Here is a 25,511-nt window from a genome sequence, read left to right as displayed (position 1 = left end):
AAGCGTTTAATGAGAGGCTAGAAGGAGTTCTCAGCATTAAGAGGGGATTAAGGGTAATCTTCATAGCTCATGCCTCCTTGCTGTGTGGAGGCGGTTCTGACCTGCTCTTGCCAAAAGGGCCCAAGGTGGGTAGGAGTGAGGCAGGGCTGGGACACACAGCCCTGGGGGATGTAGGGCTGCGACTCACCTGATGAAGGGTCCCTGTGGGAAGGAAACAAGACATGGTTTAAGCACGATCAGTTTTGAAGCAGCCACTCACATTTAAAAATCATCACGATTTCCTCTTAATTAATCAGGGCTCCCCCTTAAGGAGGGGGCTGCAAGTTCCGCTGACATGAAAACGAGAGCAACTTTTCATCCTAACACACAGCTCTAATTCAAATTTGGCCAAACAGATCCTCTGCCGGTTTGCAACGTGTGATTTGCTCCGGCAGGCATCACAGCCTCTGCGCTGGGATGAAGCTAAACTGTTAAACCAGAAATTTTGTATCATATGGGTCCCTTACAGACCAGACAGGGCACGTGCTGTCCTCAGCGTCTCTGGAGCGAACATGCACGAGGAAGGTTTGATGCACAGCATGTTCCTTGCTATCTCGCCCGCAGAGGGGAAGGAACAGCCCCTGGGGCCATCCCACCTTCTGTGCTTGCTCCCAGAACACCAGCGGCTTCCCTGGCCACCACAGGCACAGAAGCAAAGTTTCCAGGAGTTGCGTATGACTCTGGAAGGAACCAAACGTTTGGATTTGGTACCTCAAGGCCCTGCTAGAGATGCTGACCCCCTACAGCCAGCTGGGAAACAGAAAGTACATCTTCTCCACCCGACCTCAGTCGGGCTGGCACTACAAAGAGCGGCAACTGGCCCAGGGAGCCAAAAGCGGTGTGGAATATCTTGGAACAGTGATTAGATTTTAGAAAGTCATGATCTCATCATTATCTCCTCTCCTGGGAGCGGGGAGAAAAGCATCCTCACGGATTAAAATTTCGGTTCCAAATTTTTCATTCAGCTCTGGGAGCAGGAAACTAATTTTCCTGGCTTTGTGTTTCTGTCAAACGCCGTGCTTAATTCTCTTTTCATATCGCTTTTATACTGGTTTGATACCACTGATTTATGTGCAGCTACTCCTAATCTGTGGTAGTGAAAGGAAAGGCACACTCGGATCTGCTGTCCTAGATTTCACTGTATTATCTGCTGACTCCAACTACCCCATCTCCCTCTCAGGTATTATTATGAAGGGGGTTTTCTAGAGTGCTCTCGACCATCCAGACCAGGTGAATTCTCCCCTGCCTACCTTCAGAGTCCTGCTTTGCAGGCTCCGAGCCCTGGGTTGCAGCTTTGCCGAGTGCTTCCCTTCTGCCTCACAGCCGTCCACCCTCTCTCACCAATTCCCAGAGAGGTTCTTTGCTCTTCTTCTCCAGCTCTGTTAGGTCTTTTTGACTCCCCCACGTTTTAGGTCATCAGGACACTTAGACACTTTTTATGCTGTGCCTCCCTCAAGGTCATAAATTTTAAAGGGGACACCAAGGGGACAGCACACCAAGTGGGGTGTGCTGTACGTTCCCTTTTCCCAGCCCAAAGCTTTTTCCCTGATCCTCTGCTCTCTGTTCCTGTGGGGTTAATTCATCTCTTTTCAGAGGCCTCCTCAACCTAAGCTGGGTAAATCAGTGGTAGCTCCTAAAAAAAAATTTAGCTCCTAAAAATATCTAGGAAAGACAACATGCCGGGATTTAACTGTACAGCTGCACTTTGAGAAGGGCGAAGTGCCTGGCTGCAGCTGGAGACTGTTTTGTCTCCCATCTCTCAACTCCGTCATGTCCTCCGTATGTTCTAGCAAATTCATCAGGCATGACTCACAGACCTTGCCTGTACGCATTCCCATCTGCTGACTGCCCCTTCCTAAAATTAGACCCTGCTCTTGTTGGCACAGGGGTTCAGTCACGGGGGAAGGTGAGGAGCTGCAGACCCACGTCCCTTCCCTGTGTCACAGCAGGGAGCTGAGTCCAGAAGGGACTGGTGCTCAGGCTGAGGAGGACGATCCGTCTCCCCTGCTCAGCTTGTCCTTGGCCCTGCTGCTGCAGCGGAGGCTGAGGACAGGACAATCATCTACTCCAGAGAGGAAGGACACCTCCCCCTGTGAAATCCTGGAGACCGCAATTGCTTGCTGCTCCTCCTTCTGAAGTCCCAAATTTGTGTGAACTTAGCCACGCACCTTTCAGCGACCTTTTTGTTCACTGAAGGACTCGCTAGAATCAGTCTGGGTCCCAACGGCTTGTCCAGACATCCTATTCCTAAGGGTCTCACTGGTGGATGCAGGTCTCCCATCTGCCAGAAAGAGGAGCTCTGAAGGCTGGACTGTGGGCGTTGTGTGGGGAGGAGAGAAAGGAGTAAGGTCATTGCTCTGCTAAGTGTAGAACAGCACTGACCTTCTGCTGGGGAATTTTGTGCTCCCGTTATTTTCTCTGTTCCCAGGGGAACATTCATCGGGAGTGAAGTCAGTTGTTAGGAGACATTGACACTACAGCTAGAATATTTTCGGCCACATTCAGGCGGCTGGGACTGACTATAAATCCAACAAGTGTTACTGGAGACGTGCACACGTGCATCCTTCTTTTACTGTAGGCCTCAGCCCCAGAAGGGCAGTGTTGTGCAACGGTTACAAAGCAATAAGTATTATTCTTTGATGAGAGTAAAAAAAAAAAAAAAGACTCCTCACCCTACTGACCTCCTGGGGTAGTCGGAGTCCTAGCAGTCTCGTTAGCATTTACTGCCTTTGGGTTCGGGGCACAAGCTGGAGATTGTGAATTAAATTTGACCAGAGGAGAGGGAACAGGAGTCCAACCTGCTGCACAGAGCACTGGAAGGACTGTACCAAGCCTGCAAGGTAAAACCTTCCCCCCAGGATGCCGAGAAGGGCTTTGCACCGTGCAGCTCCCTTGGGAAGAGGCTCCTGGTGAGGTTGTGCAGGAGCCCAGCTGGTACCTCACAGCCCAGCTCACTTTGGCAAGGCTGGCAGCTACGCAGATCCACCCTGCAGCTGGAAACTCAGCTCCACTCTGGAGTTGGGAATAAAGACGGAGCCTCAGGCTGCTGCTTTCATGGCCTGCCCTTTTCACATTACAGTGGTCCACCGGTGCTGTTGCAGCATGTTCTGTCCTGTTAGCTGTAAGCAGAGAGTTGCCAGATGTCCTCCAACCATCTGAGACAGCCCATCAGCCGCAAAACACATATAAAAAATTTTCTGTCAAACTAACAGGGAAAAGCAAAAGAAACGCTCCCATTTACTACTCCTGAATTTCAAACCTCCAGAGTGCTCATCAAAGCATTCAGTTTTCATACTTCCAAGGCAGATTTTGCATTTCCTCCCAGCTGCCACTGTCAGACTGTAATGGGAAACAACAGAGAAAACGTGGTATGTGGCTGGGAAGGATGAGATGAATGAGCTACTCGGCGGTCTGCTGTGTTGTCAAAAGAAACTCTTTCCAAGGGTCAGTTATTTCACACATGTCTAATACAACTCATTCTCAGCAGAGATCTCCTAGAACCTCACTGGTAATTAAGACACGGAGTACTTGCAATTTCCAGGTCCCATATCCAGAACCATGTACAGGAAGGACCGTGAACAAGGTCCTTTCCCACTCCCTTCCTTACCCTTTGCTCTGTCTCCTGCCTGCGGCTGTGACTTTGCCTCTGTAAAGGCTCTGCTCTCCCTCCCTGCAGACAGCCCGTCGGCTCCAGTAAATGTCACAGTCAAACACCTGAAAGCCAACTCAGCCGTTGTGACTTGGGATGTTCTGGAAGATGAAGTTGTCATTGGATTTGCAATTTCCCAACAGGTACGGTGCCGACAGTTACCCAGTTTCGGTCATGTTCATCTTCACCCCAGGTCCCCTCAGTTTCCAAATTCTCTTGCTGCAGTTTAAGCCCATTCCTTCTCGTCCTGTCCCTCGTGGTCTGGGAGGGGACTTGGCTTCCCGTCCTCTTTGCAGCAGCGCTTCTTTTATCGGTAGCTGCAGAGAGGAAAGGGTCCGACGGTCTCCGCGTCCGTGGTGGACAGGGCAGGAAGCAGTGGTCTTAGATGACAGCAGTGCACACGGGAGGCCTCTCCACCACTCTGTGCTCTCCTCTCTCGGCTTCCAGAAGAAGGACGTGCGGATGCTGCGCTTCATCCAGGAGGTGAACACCACCACCCGCTCCTGTGCCCTCTGGGACCTAGAGGAGGACACTGAGTACATTGTGCATGTCCAGTCCATCAGCATCCAAGGCCAGAGCCCTGCCAGTGAGCCAGTCCTCTTCAAGACCCCCAGGGAAGCTGAGAAACTAGCCTCTAAAAATAAAGGCAAGTGTGGGTGAGTTCCTATGTGGCCCCTGGGACGCCCAGCCAGCGTAGGGCTCTGCAGAGAGGAAAAGCAGTATCCCGTACAATGAGAACAGCTGGGTTAAACGCACACAGGGCTGAGTGCCCTCTCCCAGCCCCACGTGGACAAGCGGGATGCCCTGAGTGTACCCAGCAGACAAGGCTGACGGGTGCACAAAGCGATAGGGAGATGCTGCCGAAGGCCGGCTGTTCATTTCTCCCGTTTCAGATGAGATTTAATAGGCAAAGTGAGGAGGAAAAGGTTTCCAGTCTGGGAGCTGTGTGTCCAGCAACCTTGCAAGTGGAGAATGCCAGGGGAAATTCCTAAGCAGGCTGTGAACTCTTGTGGAAATAGACCCCTGGATGGCACTGGGCACAACGCCACTGTGCTCACAGGGCACTCGGGGGGATTCGCTGAGCCTCCTGTGCTTGGATTCCAGGACAGCAGGGGGAAATACACCCAGAGACTGCCGCTTTTCTTACATTTCAAATGTTTCTGCCAAATCACAGAATCACAGAAAGTTGAGGTGGGAAGGGACCTCTTGAGATCACCTAGTCCAAACCCCTCCTCAGGCAGGGTCAACTAGAGCAGGTTGTCCAGGATCATGTCCAGTTGGGTTTTGAATATCTCCGCGGAGGAAATCAGGCACTTCCTCACTGGCAGCTCCTTCACTTGTTCCTCTTAAGCCAAACCAGATTGTTGAAGGTTTTCTGTCAGCAAGAATCTCTGCTACAAAAAGGGCTAGGGAGTACAGGGGTCTGGGATATAAAGGGTTACTGCCTGCCTACTGAGGACCCAGCCTGTTGCAGGGCTTTTGGCCATGGTTCCTAGGATGCTGTGAGTTCGTGACTCTTTCTGCTAAAATGATTTGGTGTCTGTAAATACTGAATTGCTGTTCATCTGAAAGCACTAAGAGGAGCACTGCTTCCCTCCTTGGAGGCCTGAACTGTAATCTTCTTAGTGCTTTGAAGCCAAGGAGGCGCATTACGCCCTGCAAAAAGGCTCTACTCATTTCTGAATCCCATGGCTCCACTGAAAAATATCATGCCAGGCTCCACGCTCCTGAGCTGGGAGAGGAACTGCTGAAGCATGCAAGGCTTTGTGACAGGCGCAGACGGCACTAACAGAGACCAGAGACAGAGCAGAGGGAGCCGCGACGGGGCCAGATAACACCTGGACTTACCCCATGGCAGCTCCTCTGTGGTAACTGCCTGTTGATCCCGTCTCACTGCCCCTCCCTCGCCCCATCTCCTGCAGAGCAGCTGATGCTCTGCAAGTTCAAAGCGCAGCTCGTGCTGCTGGCTTGACTGACAGGCGAGGACTCTCTCCCTGCTAGCTTTGACCCTGACGCACCGATGATTTGAGTCAAGGGCACTGTTAAAGCAGTGTCTAGTGCAGCCGGAGCCGTGCGGTTAGGTTTCATGATCTCTCTTTCCCCTTGTGCAGATGAGGTGACAATGAAGGAGATGGCGAAGAAAAACCAACAGCTGCGAGCGGGGGAAATTCTCATCATTGTTGTGGTGTTGTTTATGTGGGCAGGTCAGTTCAATCTTTCTGTCCAAAGCACGTAATATCCCTAGGGCCTGCTGGCTTGCTTGGTTTGCACGTGTAATCATGTAAGACCTGAAAAGAAACCCTTCCTCCCGTAAAGAGTACCGTATACTCAGCTGTAAGGGCACCTCAGTTCCCTCTGCAGCATCACAAGTCGGGCAGTGCCAAAAGCAGGTGAATCAGTGGTCTGATCTGCTCCAGCAGGAAGTAGATAATGGACCTGATGAACCAATTGCCTAATTCCCCATGGCTAATCCTGTAATCTCAATTTTTCCAGCATGCACTGATGATAATGCCCTCAGCCATCCAACAGGATGCCTCGAGCCCTTCAAATGATACAGGTCACTGTAATTATCTGGCTATTATATGACTCCAACTCTCATGCAAAACAGAAATTTAAGAGTCTTGCTCTCAACACCCACTATTATATATACACTAATACCCACTTCAAAATCAATTAAAATAATGGAAGCATTAAAAGAACAAATGGCCCCAAACATCAAAACACCAATAAACCCAGATCCTCGCAACATCTGCTATTAAAATACAAAGAAAGAGTATTTAATACAAAGAGGAGAGACATTAGCAGAAACATATTAAGCGAAAGGAAGGAAAAGTCTACATGAGCTTGGGACGGTGGGACGAGGAAGGACTAGCATTAGCTGAAAGCTGATATCCAAAAGGGTGCTTTGGACCCAAACTCTTGGCAATCTCTTGAAATTCCATGCTAGCCCTCATAGAATCATTAAGGTTGGAAGAGACCTCTAAGATCATCGAGTCCAACCGTCAACCCAACACCACCATGCCCACTAAACCATGTCCCTCCTTACACCCTGCAGCCACTAATCCTTTTAATCCAAGCGGAGGCTCTGCTACAAGACAGCTACTGTAGTATATGATTTTATAAGCAAGACCACATGCCCAGCTGCAGCTGAGAGCAGCCAGTGCTGCGGGAGGTGCAGTAAAGCCATCCTAGAGCCACTTTGCTGTGGGATGCAATGGGCATAGCTAGGCACATACATTAACACAGCCTCTAACAGAGCATCAGACAAATGTGCTCCTTCAATATGAAGATCCCTCCCTATGACTTTCTGTAATATGTACAAATATATAAATTAAATTCCCAAAGAGAACCAAGAGTTTTCCGACATGAGTTTGGGACCACATTTCAATAGAGCTTATAGCAAATTGTACCTAGGACAGATCTCGCTCATATGTTTTAAACTAGCAAATAGGGAGAGGAAAATGCCTCTGACTCCTGCTCCATCAGCTTAGCATGTCTGAAGTGGCTGCAGCCAGCCCTTCAGCTTGTTCAGTTTGGAAATTACATGCATGAGTTAACGGGAAATAAAGTTTGCACAAGTTTGTCTTCTATTTAGAGCCCCAGCCTCCCCTGGCTGCCAGTCAGCCGCTGCTCCTGCTGCAACGTAAAACATTAATGAAACAACACTTGCTCCCTGCAAGTCACAGAGCACGCTGCCCAAGGGGGAATGGTTCAGGTGACCCAAGGAAATTGGCAGGCCAGGAAATTAGCGCTATGGTAAACCTACGATCCATAAAAGACAACCTTTGCCACTCGGTATTTAGTCCTCTTGTCCCAGGCAAACCACTTTTCCACACTCAGAGTGTGTCAACAGTCACACAGAGAATTTTCCTCGGTCAGAAGAGAAACCCGCCACGATAGTACTGAGTGGCTGATGACTTTGACAACTTGTAGTTTCAGTGGTGAGCATAACGTTATGTCCTTTAAAGACGGTGGTCTGTCATCTCTGCTGCTGTAAACTGTAACAATCCTGAACTGATAGGGGTTGCATCAGTTTACTCCAACAGAGGACCTGGCCCATTTATACTAGATTCTGCTGAGATGAGATACCTCCAGGGAGAGATGCGAAGAAGAAACCAGTCACTGATCTGAGATCTGTCACAAAAGAGGGGGATTAGAGGGATTAACTGTGTCCTGTACGGTTCTGCAAGGTTTCTTACAAGTGAATCCAGGTGACACAGAATCAGATCCACGTATAGTATTTTTTTGCCCTGGAAAGTCCTGAGTTTACCATGTATTATTTGCATTTCCAGAGACCGGACAGCAATTATTGCTAAAGATGATAACCAAATGAAAATCTAAACTAAATCACAAGGCTTCCAAAACCTCTAGTCCATGATCTTTTCAGCATTTATGTCAAGTTTTAGTCATGCACATTGAAATTTAAATGCCCTGCCAGTAAAAACAATCATGAATAATTACATGAAGCGACTGAACAAGTGATTCATCTCCCACTGTAGTATAATCTAAAACTCAGATCAGCATCTGAACAAAGAATTTGCTAAAACCGCAACTTTCCTTCTAGACAGACAACTTACCTTTAAAAAGGAAAGTGGGTGGAGGGAAAAATCTCTCTACATCTAGTGGGTTCTTTACAGAAAGTCTCAATATATGGCCCTTAACCTTGCCTGGCCATAACCTGAATGTATGAGGATGTTTTAGCAAATGTTTTTTTCAGGGTTCTGAACTGAGACAAGACCCAAGCTCTTGTGCTGTCTGTCTTTCTGGTATTGTTCACAGCACTTTGCTTCTCTGTGCCTCAGTTTTACCATCAGAAATCACAGAGGGTGTGACTGTGGCAGATGTTAACCTATTCTCCTAGGATCAGCCGTTTGTTCACATACGCAAGAAAGAATTTGGACCACTGTGTTTATCAGTAATACCTGGGGGCAGCTGTCATAACAACACCTCGCTTTATAAAGCGGTTTGTGATGGTCTGGTGAAAGCTTTACATATGCTTTGCTATTAGGGGAGCTGGAATATTTTTCAGTAAGGGAAAAGCAGCATCTGCCTGGGTCTGCTTAACCTCCGTGTTTGGAATCTGCAGGCAGAGAAGTTATTTGGTCAAAATATCATATAAAAGCTTCTGAGAAAGATATTTGCAGTCTTCTTATGTGCCATGGCTGCCCCTGCTTTTTTCTTCATGTGCCTGTGTGTGTCAGAGGAAATTTCCACTGGCAGCTTTTGCTGCCGTCACTGTTGCATATTTGCAGATGTTGTCCTGCTGCTCAAAAGGCCCTGGCTTGTATCACATGCAAGCAGGTACGGTACCTGCCTCTCATCTGCCAGCTCCAGCTCCTTCTGTTCACCCCAGCGGAGAAAGATCAGAGCACACGTTTTCACTAACCAGAAATTCCAGGAGCTCCTGTGTTTGCAAAGGAAAGATCCCATTTAACCACACAGTTAGTGTTGATCGCTATCCAGACATAGGGCTTAAAACACTTGTCCCATTTAATGACAGGGAAGTTGGAATATAATTAATCTTCTGTCCTTCCGTCTAACTAGTTTAGTATGGAATTAAGCATCGAGAAGGAAACAGCCAGAGGGTTGACTAGCTGTGTTAGAATATGATCCTTAGGAGCAATCGTGAACGCTGCTGAGATCTCTACCAGAAGGCACAAAGCTGGCTGGCAAGCAAGAGATCTCTTGATCTCTGCAGGCTCCAGGGGCTGACTTCATTTGTGTGATCACTAATGCTTTTTCCTGTTAGGGGTGATCGCCCTGTTTTGCAGACAGTACGATATCATCAAAGATAACGAGCCAAATAACAGCAAGGAGAAAGTCAAGAGTGCCTCGGAGAACAGCACTCCCGAGCACCAGAGCGGAGGGCTCCTCCGCAGCAAGGTGAGATGCTGCTGGCACGCAGTGGGGGGACGGGGCAGACAATCAACTTCCAGCTGGGCTTCAGTTAAATTACCAAAAAAGCAGCCTCTGTTAAACATCCTCACTCCAGCCTCCTCCCTCCAGCTGGGATGCAGAAAGGAAATACCCCTTCACATCCACGCATGCCAGTACCACGGCTTCGTTAGTGGTCTGAGCCTCCCAGACGCATCAGGACACCAGCACTTCACTCCCACCTCTGGATTAGCCTGCACATCCATCAGTAAAACAGATTTCAATCCATATGTCTGAAATTTCTGAACATCTCTGGAAGAAAAATGCACTGAGCAATGCTGCAGTCCCTGAGCTGCTTGGGTCCTTACCCCCACGGCAGCCCTTAGGTGGCACGTGGTAAAGGGGCTATTACTCTTCCAATTAACCGAAGAGCTGATCAGCAGGAGCGTGGCTGGTAATACACATGATGTTATAAAGGTATGCCATATCCATAACATAAGACACTCCAGCCTATAATTTATACCAACTTATTTCAATTAATTTAACTTTCTTGTGTTTCTATTCACAACTTGCACTCCGGCACATCCCCACCACTTCACATTTACTTATTATTTGAAATAGTCCACTAATTCATGCTCATTCAGAAGCAGACAGTGATGAACCGTGCAACCCTAAAGCCTCAACTCTGGCCCTTTTTCATCATCCTGAGGGGATGGGAACAAGAACTTTCACAAAACCAAAAACTGACCAGCACACTGCACTGATCTCTGATGTGGGTTTTTTCCCCTCTCTAGCGATTCCTATACATCCTTTCTTCTTTTGTCTCCTCTTCTCTTCTAGTTTCCAAAAAACAAGCCCTCAGTGAATATCATTGAAGCGTGACAGCCTGCCATCTGATAGATGGACTCCATTCCTCACTCTCACTTTCTGCCTCTGAGCCTTGATGACTAGGGAGGTGAAATATTGTTGGAGCAATTTGGAAAGAGACCTAGTGATTGTCACTTGCTGGCATACACCTCCTTGTCTGTGTTCTGCAAAACATCTGGCCAGAAAGAAAAATCCTGCAAAAAACACCCTGAAACCCAAACAAACAATTAAAATGGAAAAGCATCAGTGAGACAGCTGCTGCCGGTGATCCTGTACTGGACTCATGAATCACCTGGGCTGGAGCAACTTCTCACGCACTCCTCTCCACTCCTCACACTCCGTCTTCTGGAACAATTTTCCTGTCTTTGGAAATGTACAAGGTTTTGTTGTATCTTTATTTTGTCTCACTGTCACTACATCTTGACAGTATTAACGTGAGCTCAGGCATCAGTCACTGTCACTCCTCTCCAAGCAAGAAAGGAGGAAAGCTCATCGCAGACACGACTAGCAACCAGATTTTGGCTGCTGTGTGCTCTCGGCTTGCTTTGTTCCATTGATATGTGTTGTGTAACACGTCTTGCAGGTGGGTTTTTAAAACAAAAAAAAAGAAAAAAGGCATACCCCAGTTTCCATTCCCACTGCGAGAACTTCCCTGGTTGTTCTCCAGTTAGGCTGCAGCACGTCTCCACTGTTGCTGTCTCTCCTATCTCGCACTGGTGCTCTTCATCTCAGATAATCGGGGCACGCCGAACACTGAGGCACAGACCAGTATGAGGGGACACCAGAAGCCGTTTCTTAGCTTCCAGGATAATTTCAACCATTTTCTTCATGGTATTTTCAGCTGGGCCTGTGTCCACCACCAGTGTGATAAAAGGTCCATAAAAATGTAGCCAGTCAGCAAAAAAAAAAAAGAAAAAAAGAAAAAACTCATGATACCGGTTGCTATGCAAGGTCTCCACTGGCAATAGCTATTTATTGCGAAAGGCTCTTGCCTAAGGGACCTTTTTCTGAGGGCTTAAGTTCTTAAATTGCTTCTTTTAGTAGGGTTCCTGTGGGAAGGTCTGGTTCTCCTTACACGTCCTGTCTGCACTATTTTTGTGACGTTGTAATGCCAGGTATCTGCTGGAAGCAGTCCTCCATAAAAAGGATGACGACAAATGGAAAAGGGGTTGGGCTTCTCCTCTCTCTTAAGTGCTTGATGTTTGTAAGCTGACAGGATCCCTGGGATTGCTGGTGCTCTGGAAGCTGGTAGATGCAAGTCCATCACATGGAAAAGATTTACTCTTTGTAGTGTGCCATGGGGTATCTGTATTTATTTAATTACTCCACAAGACCACTCCATACGCACTAGGGGATGAGGCAAGATCCTACTTGTTCCATCAAATACCAAGACAGGTTGGCCTGAGTAGGGTTTGAATCTCGTTACAACAAACCTGCACTCAGATGAGCCTGGTTTAAAAGTCCCTGCAAAGAAACAGGCTGGCAGTAACCAAGTTCAGCCATCTCTCCTCTTCCACTGTCACCAGCCTTTCCAAAATAGTTGATTTGAGAGAAAGGCACTAGTAAGTCTGCCTGCAGATGTGCTGGTGAACAAGCAAGGGCTTCCCTTGTGCCGGTTTCAGAAGGCAGGCCAACTCCAGAGGTCTCTTCAGTGGATCCTTTGCCAGAACACACTCCTCCATCACCAAGAGGGAGAGGTCAACACCTCTGATACAGACAGAGCAATAAACATTTTATAATGTACAATAAAAGATTAAAGGCATCTCTTGTGTCCTTGTAATGTCTGAATTTAGTAATATTTCATTTTTGTCTGCTTCAAGCAAAACACACACAATAGAACAAAGATTTTCTCTCTGTTTCCCAGGAACTATAGCATAAACTGTTTTCTCAATGTCTGGATGTAGAAAACCAGAAAGATTCAGAGTTCACTCTGGTTGCGGGACGAGGGGGAAAAAAAGTTGCAACATAAATACCACTACAGCCATACCTAGCAAGATTCTTCAGACATGTCTGTTATCTCCTAAGAAAGAAATGTCATTTGGAATCCATCCCCCTATAAAGGGAGATTTAGGACAGATGGTACAGCATGTGCAAAACGATAAGGGAGATGCTCTCTCGTAATCCTAGAGCAGGCAGCCAAGCAGGCAGCCCTCAGAAGTCTGCTAGTCAGGAAATTTCAGCCTGGTAATTTGGCAGGTTTGGGGGGTGGGAGGTTGTGTGTCTGTTTTTAAAGACAGTTGTCCCTGGGAATTCAGACCACATCCCCTTTTTTACAGTAACTGTTGTTGTTCCCTAGTGACAGGTTTAAACTATTTCTTTCCTAACAGAGATGTGCTCACTCCTTGTTTGGTAGAAAAGAATGAAAATGTAAAGCGTCAGTGTTTGCGCAGAGTTAAGTATTCACACCATCATGTGGCAGGAGGTAAAAGGGTTAACATTATGTTCCATAACTGCAGGCTTTAAAAGTAAGGTAATAACACTATTAGTGAGAAGAAACAAATGTAGGCTGGCAGCAACTCAACTCATCAGAGAGGGACTCCAAGCTATCCAGTTCAAGTGATTCTCTTAAGGGAAATGTTTTCAGCAACTCTGAATTGAAGTGATGTAATAAGTCCACACTTTAGGAAAAAGTGTTTCCCGTTATAGGCGAAGAAAGTTACTTAAGATCCTACTTTTCTGAGGGTCACAGACACCAAAGCTTTAACTGCGCTTTTGCTATCAACTTCCACTGTAACCCTTGACAGTCAGATACCATTAAGGCTCTGGGCCTGTGTGACTTCAAGCCTAAGCCCATTAGAAGAGATACCTCATTCTCGTCAACAGCTGCCAAAAGATACTCCCGAGGTGTTTTACTGTCAATAAAGGGAAGAGATCAAGAAAAAAAAAAACCAAGACAGCGCTGAGGAAAGTCTTGTTGGGCCACAGAAGAACGCACCCTGAAGGCCACCCACACTTCCCTGCATGTTTTTGCCTGACTGCTGATTTTGAGTGGTTACGGGAAGCAGTGGCTAGGAAAGGGAGGCTTCAATGAATACTAAAAAGCAGCAAGTGGGAGTGGGCTGGCGTGACAGGGATCCCAGAGAGCCCTGCAAGAACCGTTGATCTCAAAAGCAAAGGAAAGCAGTCCTCCAGCCGGCTCCGCCAATGCTGTGCAGCCCCTGAGGACTAACCCCGTTGATTTCCAAGAATCAACTGAGCAGAGACTATGGGCACAGGAAGCAGCGAGAAGCTGAAAACAGAACCCTTTGCCAATATACGCAGTGCGTTTAGAGTTAAGCACCACTTGCCTCCATCCTTTCAAGCACTGTAATATTATGCCTGCAAGTACAATTTAGCCAATATATTCCTCCCCCACGAGTTTAGTAAAATGGAGCCGCAGGAGGCGGTGTGGAGCAAACAATCCTGCACAGCATGTCCTTCCAATTCACAACACACAGCGCCATACACTTCTCACCACCTCCCTCTGTACAACAAGCAGCAGCACAAGCTCTGTTCCCTGTCTCCTCGGAGGAAAATGAGAACATTAGGCATTTTATTCCCCGACAGTTCAATAGCATCAGAGAAGGAAACACCTACACAACAGAAAGTGTTAGTATAATCTCAGCTGGTAATGACTTTCTGGAAGAGATGTAAATGGAGAGGAACAGACTGCTAATGCCAGTATTTGCCAAAGACATTAAAGGTTACACCACTCAAAAGCCTATGTCACAGCTGCACATCCATTTTGCTGATAAAAATATGGCAATTCATTGACTGAGTAGTCAGACTTCACTTCCCAAGGAGAGAGTTGAAGATTATACCATATGTTATACCAAATGTAATTTCCCCAGATTTGCAGAAAAGCTTCCTAACTACATGTAATGAGCTATTACTGGCTAGCCTGGAAGCAGAAGCCTAGCTGACCAAATTCAATCAGCTTTCTAGCATTTGTTAAAAAGCTGTATGATCAACGTGCTTGTTATGCTAAAATATCTTCTGTTTCCTCCACAAATCTGCTATCTATTAAATCCTCTGATGACCTTATAGATTGATTATGTTCCTACTTGTTAGTGCTTTAGCCCACATATCTCAACGAAAGCGAGCTGGATTCTCTTTCAGCTCATGCATCTGCAACAATTTTGTTTAACTAAGTTCCAAATGAAGAATCTTTATTATTAGCAACAGAGCCAGGAAAGACACAGCTTGAGTTTTAGATCCCAGATGGAGTCAGCAAAGTTGGCAGCCAGAAAAGCCATCTTTTTGCTTGCGATCTGAACACACTGGATGCGGAGTCACTGAGTGGCAACAATGACATAGCCCCACGATGCCATTTGACACTTTCCAGCACATCGCTGTCCTTTTGAACTGACAAAAACCCCCTCATTTAGTGCCACCAACTGCTAAACATAACCTATTTATACTATCCAGACCTGTTCTGCAGAGGATGCAACCAGCATAGTACTAGACATCCTCTCAAACCAAAGGGAGAATATTATCAGCTTCCACTATTTCACATTTCAGGACATAATTTCTTCCTCCCGTTTAGAATTACCTTACAGCACAGAAGTAGGGAAGAGCTGGTTAGCTTTTGAGAAGATGGCAGAAAAAGCCACACAGTAGTTTAATTTTAGTCTCATTGTTTTCTAGCTGCTGCTGTTAGACTGCGATACGTTGATGAATGTTATTAGATTTTTAATTTAAGACATTTCATCGCAGAGCTCACACAGGGCTTGGACAACAGTCTCTTCCAATCTTATCTGATGCTGCTGGATTCTACTACAGCAAAAATCATAAACAGAGCCCTTGGCTACACTCTAGCAGCAAACATGCAGTATGTCCTTCCACGAAGGCTTAATACACAATCTCCCCCTCCCCTTGCAGTATCTCTACTGTTCAGCATATATGAATCACGGTTGCAATGTCAAAGAATGAAATCTTCAACAATAAGGCTGCCCAGAAGCCTAAAGCCTTTACAAAGTGCAGAGCTGCTCCATGGCAGCGTTCATTCACGTGAGAGATTTACATTCACAAAGACCACAAAACACACGTTCAGGAGGAGGCACCCGCTTCTGCCCGAGGTCCTCCAGCACAGGGAAGCTGGTCTTAGACACAGCACACGCACAGACACCATCATCTTGCTGTCATGGTAAGGCGCTGTCTGTTCCGAATAATTTCATTTTCTCAGCATGGCTGAACTGGCAACAGAATGCCTGCTTTAAGAGAAGGCTAATATAAATAACACCCTGACTGCTATGCATCACTTAATAATCATCTCAAAGAGATATATAACAAAATCAAGACAGCTAGCATGGAAAGCTCTGAACGCATAGAAGGTAACACCACAGCATGCACAGCAAAGGGAGCAGATTGCCTGTGGTCTTCCTACCGCTCTGTTCCTGCTCCGTTATATCATTGCTGATCAGCCGTGACCATCGATCACTGGTTGAGACAGAGCTTCACTATCCCAGCAGTATGTGACTGCAACAGCTGCCGCCAGGCCTGCATTACTTCTGGACCTTCAAAGAGCCAGTCTGTTAGCAGTTTAATATCAGATAAACCCTCCAGCAGGCAAGCTAGTCTGTTTTTGCAAGGTGGGGGGGGGAGGGAGAGGCTCTGCAGTCAGACTCCTGCTATCCCACTTGCCTTTTCAAAATGACAAGAACAAGGGAATTTGAAGCAAACTTCTTCCTTCCTTTATTATGCGTATATTAGGAGCAGGTGGACTTTACAGATATGACAACAACCTGGACAGCACACAAACTGCCCTCAGGACCACAAGAAAATTCTTCCTTTTTCGGAGACGTCTCTTCAATTTAATACGTGGGATCCACTGGTTTATAAGACAACAGCCGCCATGTACTAATAACCCCCACACGACCCAATCAACGGCTGCCAAGGGATGTCACCTTCCCTTTCTATGCACAGCTCTCTGCGAGCAAAATTTGCAGTGGTAAAAGTCACAGGAGAGGCTATGCTGGCATTAAGAACGTGTTATTAACTGGAGAAGATCAGTTATTGACAAGAAGCCCTAACACTGGGCATGCACCACCCATGCCTGTACAACCCACCAGAAAAAAAAAAAGACATCCCCCGCCCCGCGAAATTGCTGTATATGGATTACTTCGTTAAGGGAGGCAGTATTATCTAGTTAGTGCAGTCAGGCAATACCAGGCTCTGCTCCAAGCTTCGCTGCTTATCCTTTGGACAAATTACTTCGATTCTCTGCGCCTCAGTCACTGCACATCTAGGACAGTGACAAACTTTGCCTGCCTTTTAAAGCCACTTCTCCTCCTGTCCCGCTCCGGATTTGAAAGGTGCTACGGAAGGGCAAAATAATAAAATATATGAACCACAACATTGAAAAACATTAATACTGTACCTAAATTTTATTTCTTTAAAATCAGGAGCCAAAAGTGTCACCAAAAAAATTCAAATTACTGTAATAAAAATACAGTACAATTTCCTCCATGAATAAACCTAATTTGGTCTCCGAAATCTACCTATAAACGCCTAAAGGGTTCACAAGGCCTGCGCAGGCCCTGCTAGCACCCCTGGGAAGAGCATTTTGCAGAAGATCAACCTATCTGTTTTACAAATCCTCCAAATAATTTAGAGTTTCTGTGCTCTGTTAGGGAAGGAGATGGAGGCAGCACGGAGACCAGTAGTTGCCGTTCGATTGTGTAGCTTAAATGAACACGAGGTCACACTCTTTGGGCACTCCAGAAAGCAGGCAAGTGAAAGAGGAGGGCCTCACAATAACTCAGCAGAAAACTACATCTAACAGGTGCAAAATGTTTATAAACTGAAGTGAAAATCTCATTAAACATTTTTACAAGAGAAGTTACAAATGAAACAAGTTAAAACAATCAAAAAAGGCAAACTTTTCAAGGACAGAAAGAACAACAGAACAAGACAAGACATAACCAAACCAGGTAAATCAACAGCTGCTCCTGAGTTTACAGTAAACAAACACAACTTTGTCTTTGCCAAATGGAGGAGGACAGCAGCCACAAACTGTTTTTACAATTTAAAACCTTCATGTTACTCAAAGGGAGCCCAAGCACTGTAGGAGATTTTAATGCCAAGGTTTAGGTCCAAGCTTTAAAGAAAAGTTTTCCCACTTCAAAGCACATTTTCCAGTTTCCGTCATTGAAATACTACATCCTCACATCCACCATGCAATCTTGCCTCTTGAACACCAACTCCATTTGTTACCTACTCTGTGAGGAGGTTGTTTTCAGTTCAAAGGATAACACTGATGCAAAACACAGAAGTTACCTATACAAAACAGATCACATTTAAATTGCACTTCAAAACCAGTTCCAAATGTTTCTAAAACACAGAAACTTCCATTGGCCTTATTAAAAACGGATCATAAAACAACATGAAAATACGAACCACTCAAAACCAGAACAACTAAGAACAATTCTAAATGAAGAATAGGAACCAGCACTGTCCCTCAGCAGCAAAATCAGACATTAGAAAAGGCTGTGACAGGGCTACGCTGGAAGCAGTCAGGAATGCTCTGGAAATGCTGGTGTTTGGCCAAGTTCTTGCTCACCCACTGTGTGAGGCTGTACTTTTGGGTGGGTTTCTTGGTGGACCTTGGGTAATTTCTGCAAAAGTAAGTAAAACAGTTAAAACAAACACAAGAAAGGATATGTACGAGAGGCTCGAACAGCATCTTCTCTGAAAATGCCTTCCCCATTCCTTGGGGCTTGCAGCTGGTACCTAATTTTCTTGTTATGAGGTTTTAAAAGGGAAACCACATTATAAGACAGCACCTTGGTAAGTAACAATATGAAAGTTCAAAGATTGTCCTTTAGGAACACTGCCTCGTGCTTTGTTACCTTCTTTGCAAAGCTCTTTTTCCCTGGCCCAGCAGAGGAGGCTGAGGGCTCCACTACATAGCAGTTTAAACAAGAGGTAAATTTTCCTCAAAGTGCTGTACACGTTAAATACTCTCATTGGCTACATCTAAGCATGTTCTGAAATAACTAGACAAAACCCCACAAACTTCAAGCAGTCTTATAGGAGCAAGATTACAAAACAAATTACATTTCAATAGGCTTGGTTATCTCCAGGCCTCAGAGCATTACAAAGCTTTTCCACATCATTAGAGGCTGCTTTGCCCCTTCTGCATTTTGAAAAAAGCCAAGTCTGCTATCTTATTTTTTTCTTATTTGTGCACAGGCATCAGGATAACTCGGGGAAATAGCATTTATAAACTGCAGACCCATCTGAAGAACGAACAACCAGAAGGGTCACTCCTGCAAAAACACTATCAAAGCAGTTGGTTTGGAGAAGGAGCATCTGGCTGGCACAGGGTCGTCACATCCACAACGCGGAGAGTTTCATTTCTACAGCAGTTGCTCAGCAAGAGCAGCCAGCGACCAGATAGGTCTCAAGCCAGCAAAGCAACTTGTTCATGCCAACAGCTGGGGAGAGATACCTGTGTTACACTCAACATACATTTATCATAATGTTCAGAAAAGCTATGTTGTGACTGGATCATACAGGCTGCTCCCAAGAGGTCTTTCTAGGTCAGGGTTACATGGGTCACAGAGCACCAAACTTCCACTCATTACCCGAGCGTTCCAGTACTACTGATCTTACAGCCAGTGCTATCTGTGTACACAGAACAAGCCCCTCTATTCAAAAGAGCAGATCTGAAGGCCTTGCATAGCGAATCCTTGGCAAGAGATGCTTCAGCAGAATGCAAGAATCCTCAAATTCGCGTCACAAAATAGGAAACAACCAGTAAGTCCAGCCTTGCTGTAGCATTTGCCCTTCTGCTCGCTCAGAACAGGTACTACAGCTCAGTGAAAGGCAACTTCCTTGGAATGCTGCCCTTGCTGAAGTCCACTGTTTCAAGGTGCTCTCAGTACAGAACAGTGCGTGTCCTTGCCCAGTCGAAATTCAAAGGTTTTTCCATCCTGCCACTGCAGTCATGTGATTAATGTGATTCACGGTTCTGTGTAACACCACTTCCTTTCCAGGGAACATAGCGCCTCTTGAGCAAATCCAGGTCTCCTTCATAAACTGCAGTATCAGCTTTTATTTACCCAAAGAAATAACTTCTTGTCAAAAAAAGATACTTTCAGAAAGGATTTCAGAAGTGTTCTTGAAAAAAATCCATGTTTTCGGGCTGCATTGTTTAGGAAGAAGGGAGGCACTCCAAGACAGCTAACAAAAGGCAAACTCCGTCACACAACAATTCATGTTGTCTGCAATAAGCTGGCACAAGGGAGGGTGTGTGTGTGTGTGAGACTAGAAGAAATCACAACTTTCCACAAATTCTCAGCCTTCCTATATAGAAGCCCCCCTTCCTTGCCATTCTGAGCCACAGTCAAAATGGTCCACAGAAACAGGAGGGTCATTTCCTACTGTCACCCTTCACCCCTGCACCTGAGGGAAGACAAGAAGTTCTGCAAACTACCACCATGACTCATGAGTACTTCACACCACTAAGAGGTTTGAGCTCCTCTACAAGAGGCAAAGTCACAGGAGCAGACTAAGCCCATCAAGTATTTGGAGAGAGCTGTTATCACAGTGCGTCATGTAACTATCTAACCCAAGACTTAGAGTAGGAATCCTTATGGCCATTACACATGAGGCAAGGGGACAATGACACCCTAGATAAGTTCTGTTCCATGGCAGTTCACTTTAAAACATTTTGATTTCTTTCTCCTCAGGCACAGTCCATCCCCCATCCTTTCACAACAGGCACAGTCCATCCCCCATCCTTTCACAACAGGCACAGTCCATCCCCCATCCTTTCACAACAGCTGAGACCAAACTACAGATTTAGGATGAGATTTTCAGGCAAGTTCCACTCTCATTTAGAAACCAGGAGCTCTGATTATCTCAGCAAAAGTACCTGCAACCCAAAGCCGTGTGGTTTGCCACTAGAGAAGCCCCTGGACCAGTCGTGTAGACTAGGGAGTATCACGCTCTGCTAAGAACAGCTCACTCCTCCCACCACTCCCCTCACAGTAAGCCTCCTTGCAATCTGCTTTATCAGTTCCTACCCCATCCCCTACTCCAAACCCCATCTCGCATCCCCCTTGAAATTTAGGGTTTGTAGGTGGATTTCATTTGCTTTGAAGTGAAATCTCCCTCCTAGGCTCAGCCATAAATGTAACTCCTCCTTTATGTCAGCACAGCCCAAGTCCTGCACCTAACCTGCGTGCTCTGCATTCAAGCAAAATGAGTTTGGGCAGGTAAGAACTGTTGCAAGTTTTTTCCTCAGCCAACTCAGTACCAATCAACAGACCAGACTGCTTCAAGGCAGAGCCTGCTAGCACAGCGTTCATTTGTATTTCACAGATTTGTTTCTCCATATGTTCCCTTATACTAGTCTCCCTTTCCATCACCTTAAACCTGGTGTGTCTGTTTTTTTTAAAGATATTGATCTTTGCTATTACAGTAAGACCAGATGGTCTGTGACTCTTTATAAGGTATTTCCTCCTCCTCCTCCTCTCTCTTTGATTCAAGAGAGATCCAAGAAAATAATTTATCAGGTTTCTCCAAGGTTGTAAGAAGCTTGACAAAATTACTAAGCATCACGAACCTCCACCAAACCAACCAACCCTCAGGGAGAACTCCTGGTGGAGTCCTGCTAGCAGAAGCAGAGAAAGCAGTGGTTGGAGGTCAGACAGGAGCTAGCTCAGCTTCCCAGGTACCAGGGGTGCATGACTCCACCGAGAGCGATGCCACTCCGAATAACACGAGAATACTTGTCTGAGCAGCAGGTGGTGCAAGCACTATCCCATATGCACAATTGCAATGTTAATGACCTGTGAAAGCAGATCTCCTGAAGTACAGATGTTTGGGTGGAAACCAAGAGAAGGCTATGTTTAGAGAGAAAAATGCTTTTTCTGTTAAGTTTGTCCTTCTCCTGCCCATTTAAAAATAGGCCTATCCAGCTACGTACGTTGCCGAGGACAAGACCAGGCAGCAGAGTGCTAACATTCAGTGCCAAGCGTCACAGTTATAAAAGTAGGAGCCTCATTACTTCTGTAGACTGATACAGAACCAGAATTACCAAGGAGGATCTCATCAAGAAGGATATGATTCTATTTACTGTTGGATAAAGGGCAATAATGAAGTGGGAATGCTAACAAATGGTCAGCTGGCAGAAATCTTTTGTGGTCAATTATCAATTTCAGCCACCCATTTCCAAGCAGATGTTCAAATCACATCTCATTTTTACATCTGCTACAATGCAGCCTCAGCAGCATTTATATTCCTATAGGAAGCTGCAAATAAATTTATCTATTCAGATTGAATATCCTCTAGAAACTAGAATGAGAGGAAGAACAACCAGAACCACGGGTTATGTCCCAGCTCACTTGAGATGGCTAGATGCGAAAAGTTTACCCTGAATACAAAAGCATTTCTTCCAACTAGTCGATGTTCAAAGACTGCACATGCGGTAGCCAGTGCAACACACTCACCCAACGCAGATGTAAGAAAATTGTATTTATAGAGAACCTGCAAGTGCAAGATACCATGCAGATAAGTGAAAAGATAAAGCCTCTGCTGTAGCCAGCCTGTAATTCATCCAGACAACATACGAGCAAGGAGCAAGAGACAGGATACAAGGAAGAGCAGACAGACCATGTAGAAGAGGGGATAGAGCAAAGTCAAACACTACCGTAAGACAAATGCCAGGAGATTTGCAATACAAAACAGAGCTAAAGATTTGTAGCAGCAATATATTAGTTACTGCTTCCCAAAGGGAATTCCCTTACTGGCTCTGAAACCTGCTAATTTTCCTTTAGGAATTTCTTGGGATCATTCTGCATTTCTGCACCTCCTACGCAAATGATACACAAGACCTCGCTGCAGATCCAGGTGCACAGAAGTACCACACAGGGTCAAAGTCAGCCCACTGAGAAGGCTTTTCTGTGACAACTGGGAAAGCCCACGCTGTCTGTCGGGCTGAATTCCAAGCTTACAGCTATTTGGAATAAAAGAGGTTTGCACTAATAAGAAAACCAAATTGTGTGCATCACAGACAATGTTCTTCCCCAGCAAAATAGATCTCTATTTCACTCACCAGCCTTGTTCATTTGGAGCTCCTGCCTGATTTTCTGTGACTCAGAACATACGTCTTGCATTTTTAATTTGAAAGGAAGAGAAAACAGGCCATTTTAGCTTTCCTTGCATAGTCCCCTCTGCATTACTTATGCTGTAGTACATTCACATACTGGAAAGCAGCCCTGTGGCTATGCAGCTGTTCGTGCTGCCCAGATAAGTGCAGGCTCCATGCAACGAGCCACAAAACTGTCAGTTTCTTATAACTCTCAAGAAATGACAATTATTGCACCCATGAACACTCAGAATAACCACAGTGGGAGGCCATCTCTGGAAGCTACCAGAACACTCTTTGCCCTTCAGAACATCCCAGATCTACCCATCAGACACTGCTCTTCAGCCGATATCCACACCCGCTCTTTACAGACAGCTTCTTTAAACCTCCGCAGTTGATAGCTCTTGGATGACACCGTTGAGGGAGGCAATGTGTAGAAGGTGTCAATAGTAAATCCAAATCTCAGCACTTAAGCTAAATGTTCCCTGAGTCTGGGTTCATAGTTGTGGACTGACAAGAACAAGTTACCTCCCAGCACAACAAGCCAGAGCTCAGCTCTGCTCTTCCCAGGTATCGTGGGCCTGTTTTGGGAGCACCCCTAATTCACCGCAGCAGGCCTCCCTGTATAATGTTTCCCAGGTATCCCAAACTATGGAACTCATCTGAACCAGTCCTGGAACAAGACTGATTGCTGTGTGGGAACTCTCTGCGTGGTAGTGCTAGCGAGTGTAGCAGGCACTTTTTATTTCCCTCTGAAAAACAAGTACATTCAAAACATCAAAGGATACAAGTTCAGCAAGCCAGGCCTCCTGCTAGGATATCTATCCTCTACTCCTCCTTCCCCAGCAGCCAGGCCTCCTGCTAGGATATCTATCCTCCACTCTGCCCTCCCCACCGGTACAGCCTCACCCTATCCCACCCGGGGGTTACCTGGTGTAGGAGCTACTCTTTTCTTCATATGGACATGCACACTCTGGATATAAATGTTTCTTTTGCTCAAGCTCCACTTCCGAAATGCACGTCCGTTGATTCAGTCTTTAAAATAAAAAACAGCATTAATTTTTTTTAGACAATTTGTCAGATTAGGTTACAGAAAACAAAGCGTCCTATAGAACTAGTACAGACATGAACTTCTTGTAGCACTATTCTGTGATTGCAAAAATAAAAGTATTTATTCGAATAAAGCTGCAAAGATAACATACTGAGAGCAAAGCAGGACAGCGTGTCAGCTGAGTGAACCAGCAAGTCACTGTCCTGGCTAACAAGCCAGAAACCTGCAGTGAGCCCTCAAAAGCAGCAGATTTTTCACGTAACTCAAGGCCACGCTGGGAACGGCAACGCACAGAACATCCGAGTGCAGCAGGTCTGCAGCGGCCACAGGGAAGAACCATCAAACTGGCAACTCCAGGCCCAGGAACACCGGAGAGCAGAAGACAACCATCCCTGCCCAGCACCCAGCGCTGCTCTGCTGCTGCCATCTGCCGGAAACCACTCCAGAAGGCGAGCGGCCACCAAGCCAAGCCAGCACAAACATCTCTTCTCCTGCCCTGCAGACCACTGCCCAGGACTGCCTTAGCAACCTTCTTTCCCATTTGGGCCAGCCCTATACTCTTCCCCCTCTTACAGTATCTCACAGGGTAAAACATTAAGTACTTTTCCCACTATTTCAGTGCACCTTAAGAAAAAAATAAAGAGAAAACCAGCAGGACACAACCAACCAAACTGGTTTGGGAAATTTTTCCAGAGTGCAAAGGCATTTAGAGGCTCCTAAGAGATTACCTTTCCTCCTCCTGTGGCACAGGAATAACTTTGCCAGGCTTCTTCCCACTGGTTGTCTCTTCCTGCCCAATCTGGCCTACAGCTGTATCACTTGACTAGAAAGATAAGGAAAAAGGGGATTAACACCTAATAGAAAAATCATTCCAGTAAGTCTTGCTTATATAGTTATATAAAAAAACCCCCACACTTCCCTCCACTTGAAAAACCTTCCCTTACTGGGTAAAAATGCACACTTGTGTGCATACGGACGTTACTGCAAGTACAAATCAAAAGGAATGGAATTAAAAACATTTTAGTTACAAGAATTAAGATGTGTGTTTACTTTAACGCTGTTTGATGGCTGTTCAACTTCTGAAGATTCCTGCCCCCCGTCATCCTCTGGAGAGTCTAATTTCCTTGAAAAACAGCTCTCTGTTTCTTTGGAAAGTTCTTGGTTTCTCGACCCAGAAGCCGAGGTGTCCCACACCATCAACACAGGTGCTGAACTCTCATCAGCTGTCCTCTGGCCACAGGCAAGGTCAGAAGAGGGCACGGATCTTTCCACACGATCACTACAGAAGTTAGACACATCTCTGCTCGCAGAGGGAGTCTTTCCCAGGCAATCCACACCCAGGCTTTGCTGGCCATTAGACACCAGCCCCTCCGAGGATTCTTCGAGAACACAGCTACTAGCGGTTTTATCATACTCTAGGCAATCATTTATGATTGCTTCTGAAGCTTCTCTTTCAGCTTCCTCCAAGCAATTGTCCTCCAGAGGCTGACCTACACCGTCAGCATCAATTGGGCTAAGACTCAGAAGCTCCTGAATGTCAAGGTCAAACAACATGCGAGTTACTTGGGCTGACTGCAGATGGTTCTCATCCAAACTAGCACTTTCACTCAAACGGCTAGGATAACAGCCGTTATCAGAACCGACTGAACACTCTCTGGACAGAGGAACATTTGGTTCCTCTGCGATCTCCGAGGCTACGTTTGCATCTTCGCTGATGACTGATGCCCCAGTGAAGCTGCTGCTCTCGTCCTTTTTACCCTCTCCGTTTATATTTTGGCTCAAAGTGCTTTTTCTAGTTAGGTACCGCTCAGATTCCACGCAATCATCTGCCAAGATTTCCTGGATCTCTTCCTCAGTGTAATTGAAAGGAGAATTCCCTTCTTCACTATCCGACAGTTCCAACAAGGAGTCATCTGGCTCGCTATCATCAAAACATCTGGTTGTATCTAGAGAAA

General features: G+C 46.0%; 2 protein-coding genes across 2 annotated transcripts; one reads left to right on the top strand and one right to left on the bottom strand.

Moving 5' to 3' along the window:
- On the bottom strand, nucleotides 1-25,511 carry LOC103903560. Its single transcript, XM_019473548.1, has 4 exons — nucleotides 24,607-25,511; nucleotides 24,285-24,379; nucleotides 23,436-23,540; nucleotides 1-201 (listed from the first exon to the last, which is right to left on the bottom strand). The coding sequence occupies exons 1-4, from the start codon at nucleotides 25,108-25,110 to the stop codon at nucleotides 48-50; spliced, it is 858 nt and encodes a 285-aa protein (XP_019329093.1). The 5' UTR covers nucleotides 25,111-25,511; the 3' UTR covers nucleotides 1-47.
- On the top strand, nucleotides 3,722-12,184 carry FNDC5 (fibronectin type III domain containing 5). Its single transcript, XM_019473549.1, has 5 exons — nucleotides 3,722-3,831; nucleotides 4,136-4,334; nucleotides 5,800-5,892; nucleotides 9,438-9,571; nucleotides 10,403-12,184. Exons 2-5 carry the CDS (start codon nucleotides 4,151-4,153, stop codon nucleotides 10,442-10,444), a joined length of 453 nt encoding a protein of 150 aa, XP_019329094.1. The 5' UTR covers nucleotides 3,722-3,831; nucleotides 4,136-4,150; the 3' UTR covers nucleotides 10,445-12,184.

This window comes from Aptenodytes forsteri, unplaced genomic scaffold, assembly GCF_000699145.1.
Source record: "Aptenodytes forsteri isolate BGI_AS27 unplaced genomic scaffold, ASM69914v1 Scaffold7, whole genome shotgun sequence".
NCBI lineage: Eukaryota > Metazoa > Chordata > Aves > Sphenisciformes > Spheniscidae > Aptenodytes > Aptenodytes forsteri.
The sequence above is the reverse complement of the archived record's forward strand: the minus strand, read 5'-3'. Positions and strand labels throughout refer to the sequence as shown.

Bases quoted from the DNA above. Each gene is read 5' to 3' on its own strand.
- FNDC5 (XM_019473549.1), top strand. From the start codon at position 4,151: ATGCTGCGCTTCATCCAGGAGGTGAACACCACCACCCGCTCCTGTGCC. The intron at 4,335-5,799 runs GCAAGTGTGGGT...CCCCTTGTGCAG, and splicing joins ACTAGCCTCTAAAAATAAAG to ATGAGGTGACAATGAAGGAG. The intron at 5,893-9,437 runs GTCAGTTCAATC...TTTTCCTGTTAG, and splicing joins GGTGTTGTTTATGTGGGCAG to GGGTGATCGCCCTGTTTTGC.
- LOC103903560 (XM_019473548.1), bottom strand. From the start codon at position 25,110: ATGTTGTTTGACCTTGACATTCAGGAGCTTCTGAGTCTTAGCCCAATT. The intron at 24,380-24,606 runs GTAAACACACAT...TTATCTTTCTAG, and splicing joins AGCCATCAAACAGCGTTAAA to TCAAGTGATACAGCTGTAGG. The intron at 202-23,435 runs GTAACCCCCGGG...TCCTTCCCACAG, and splicing joins AAGAGTAGCTCCTACACCAG to GGACCCTTCATCAGGTGAGT.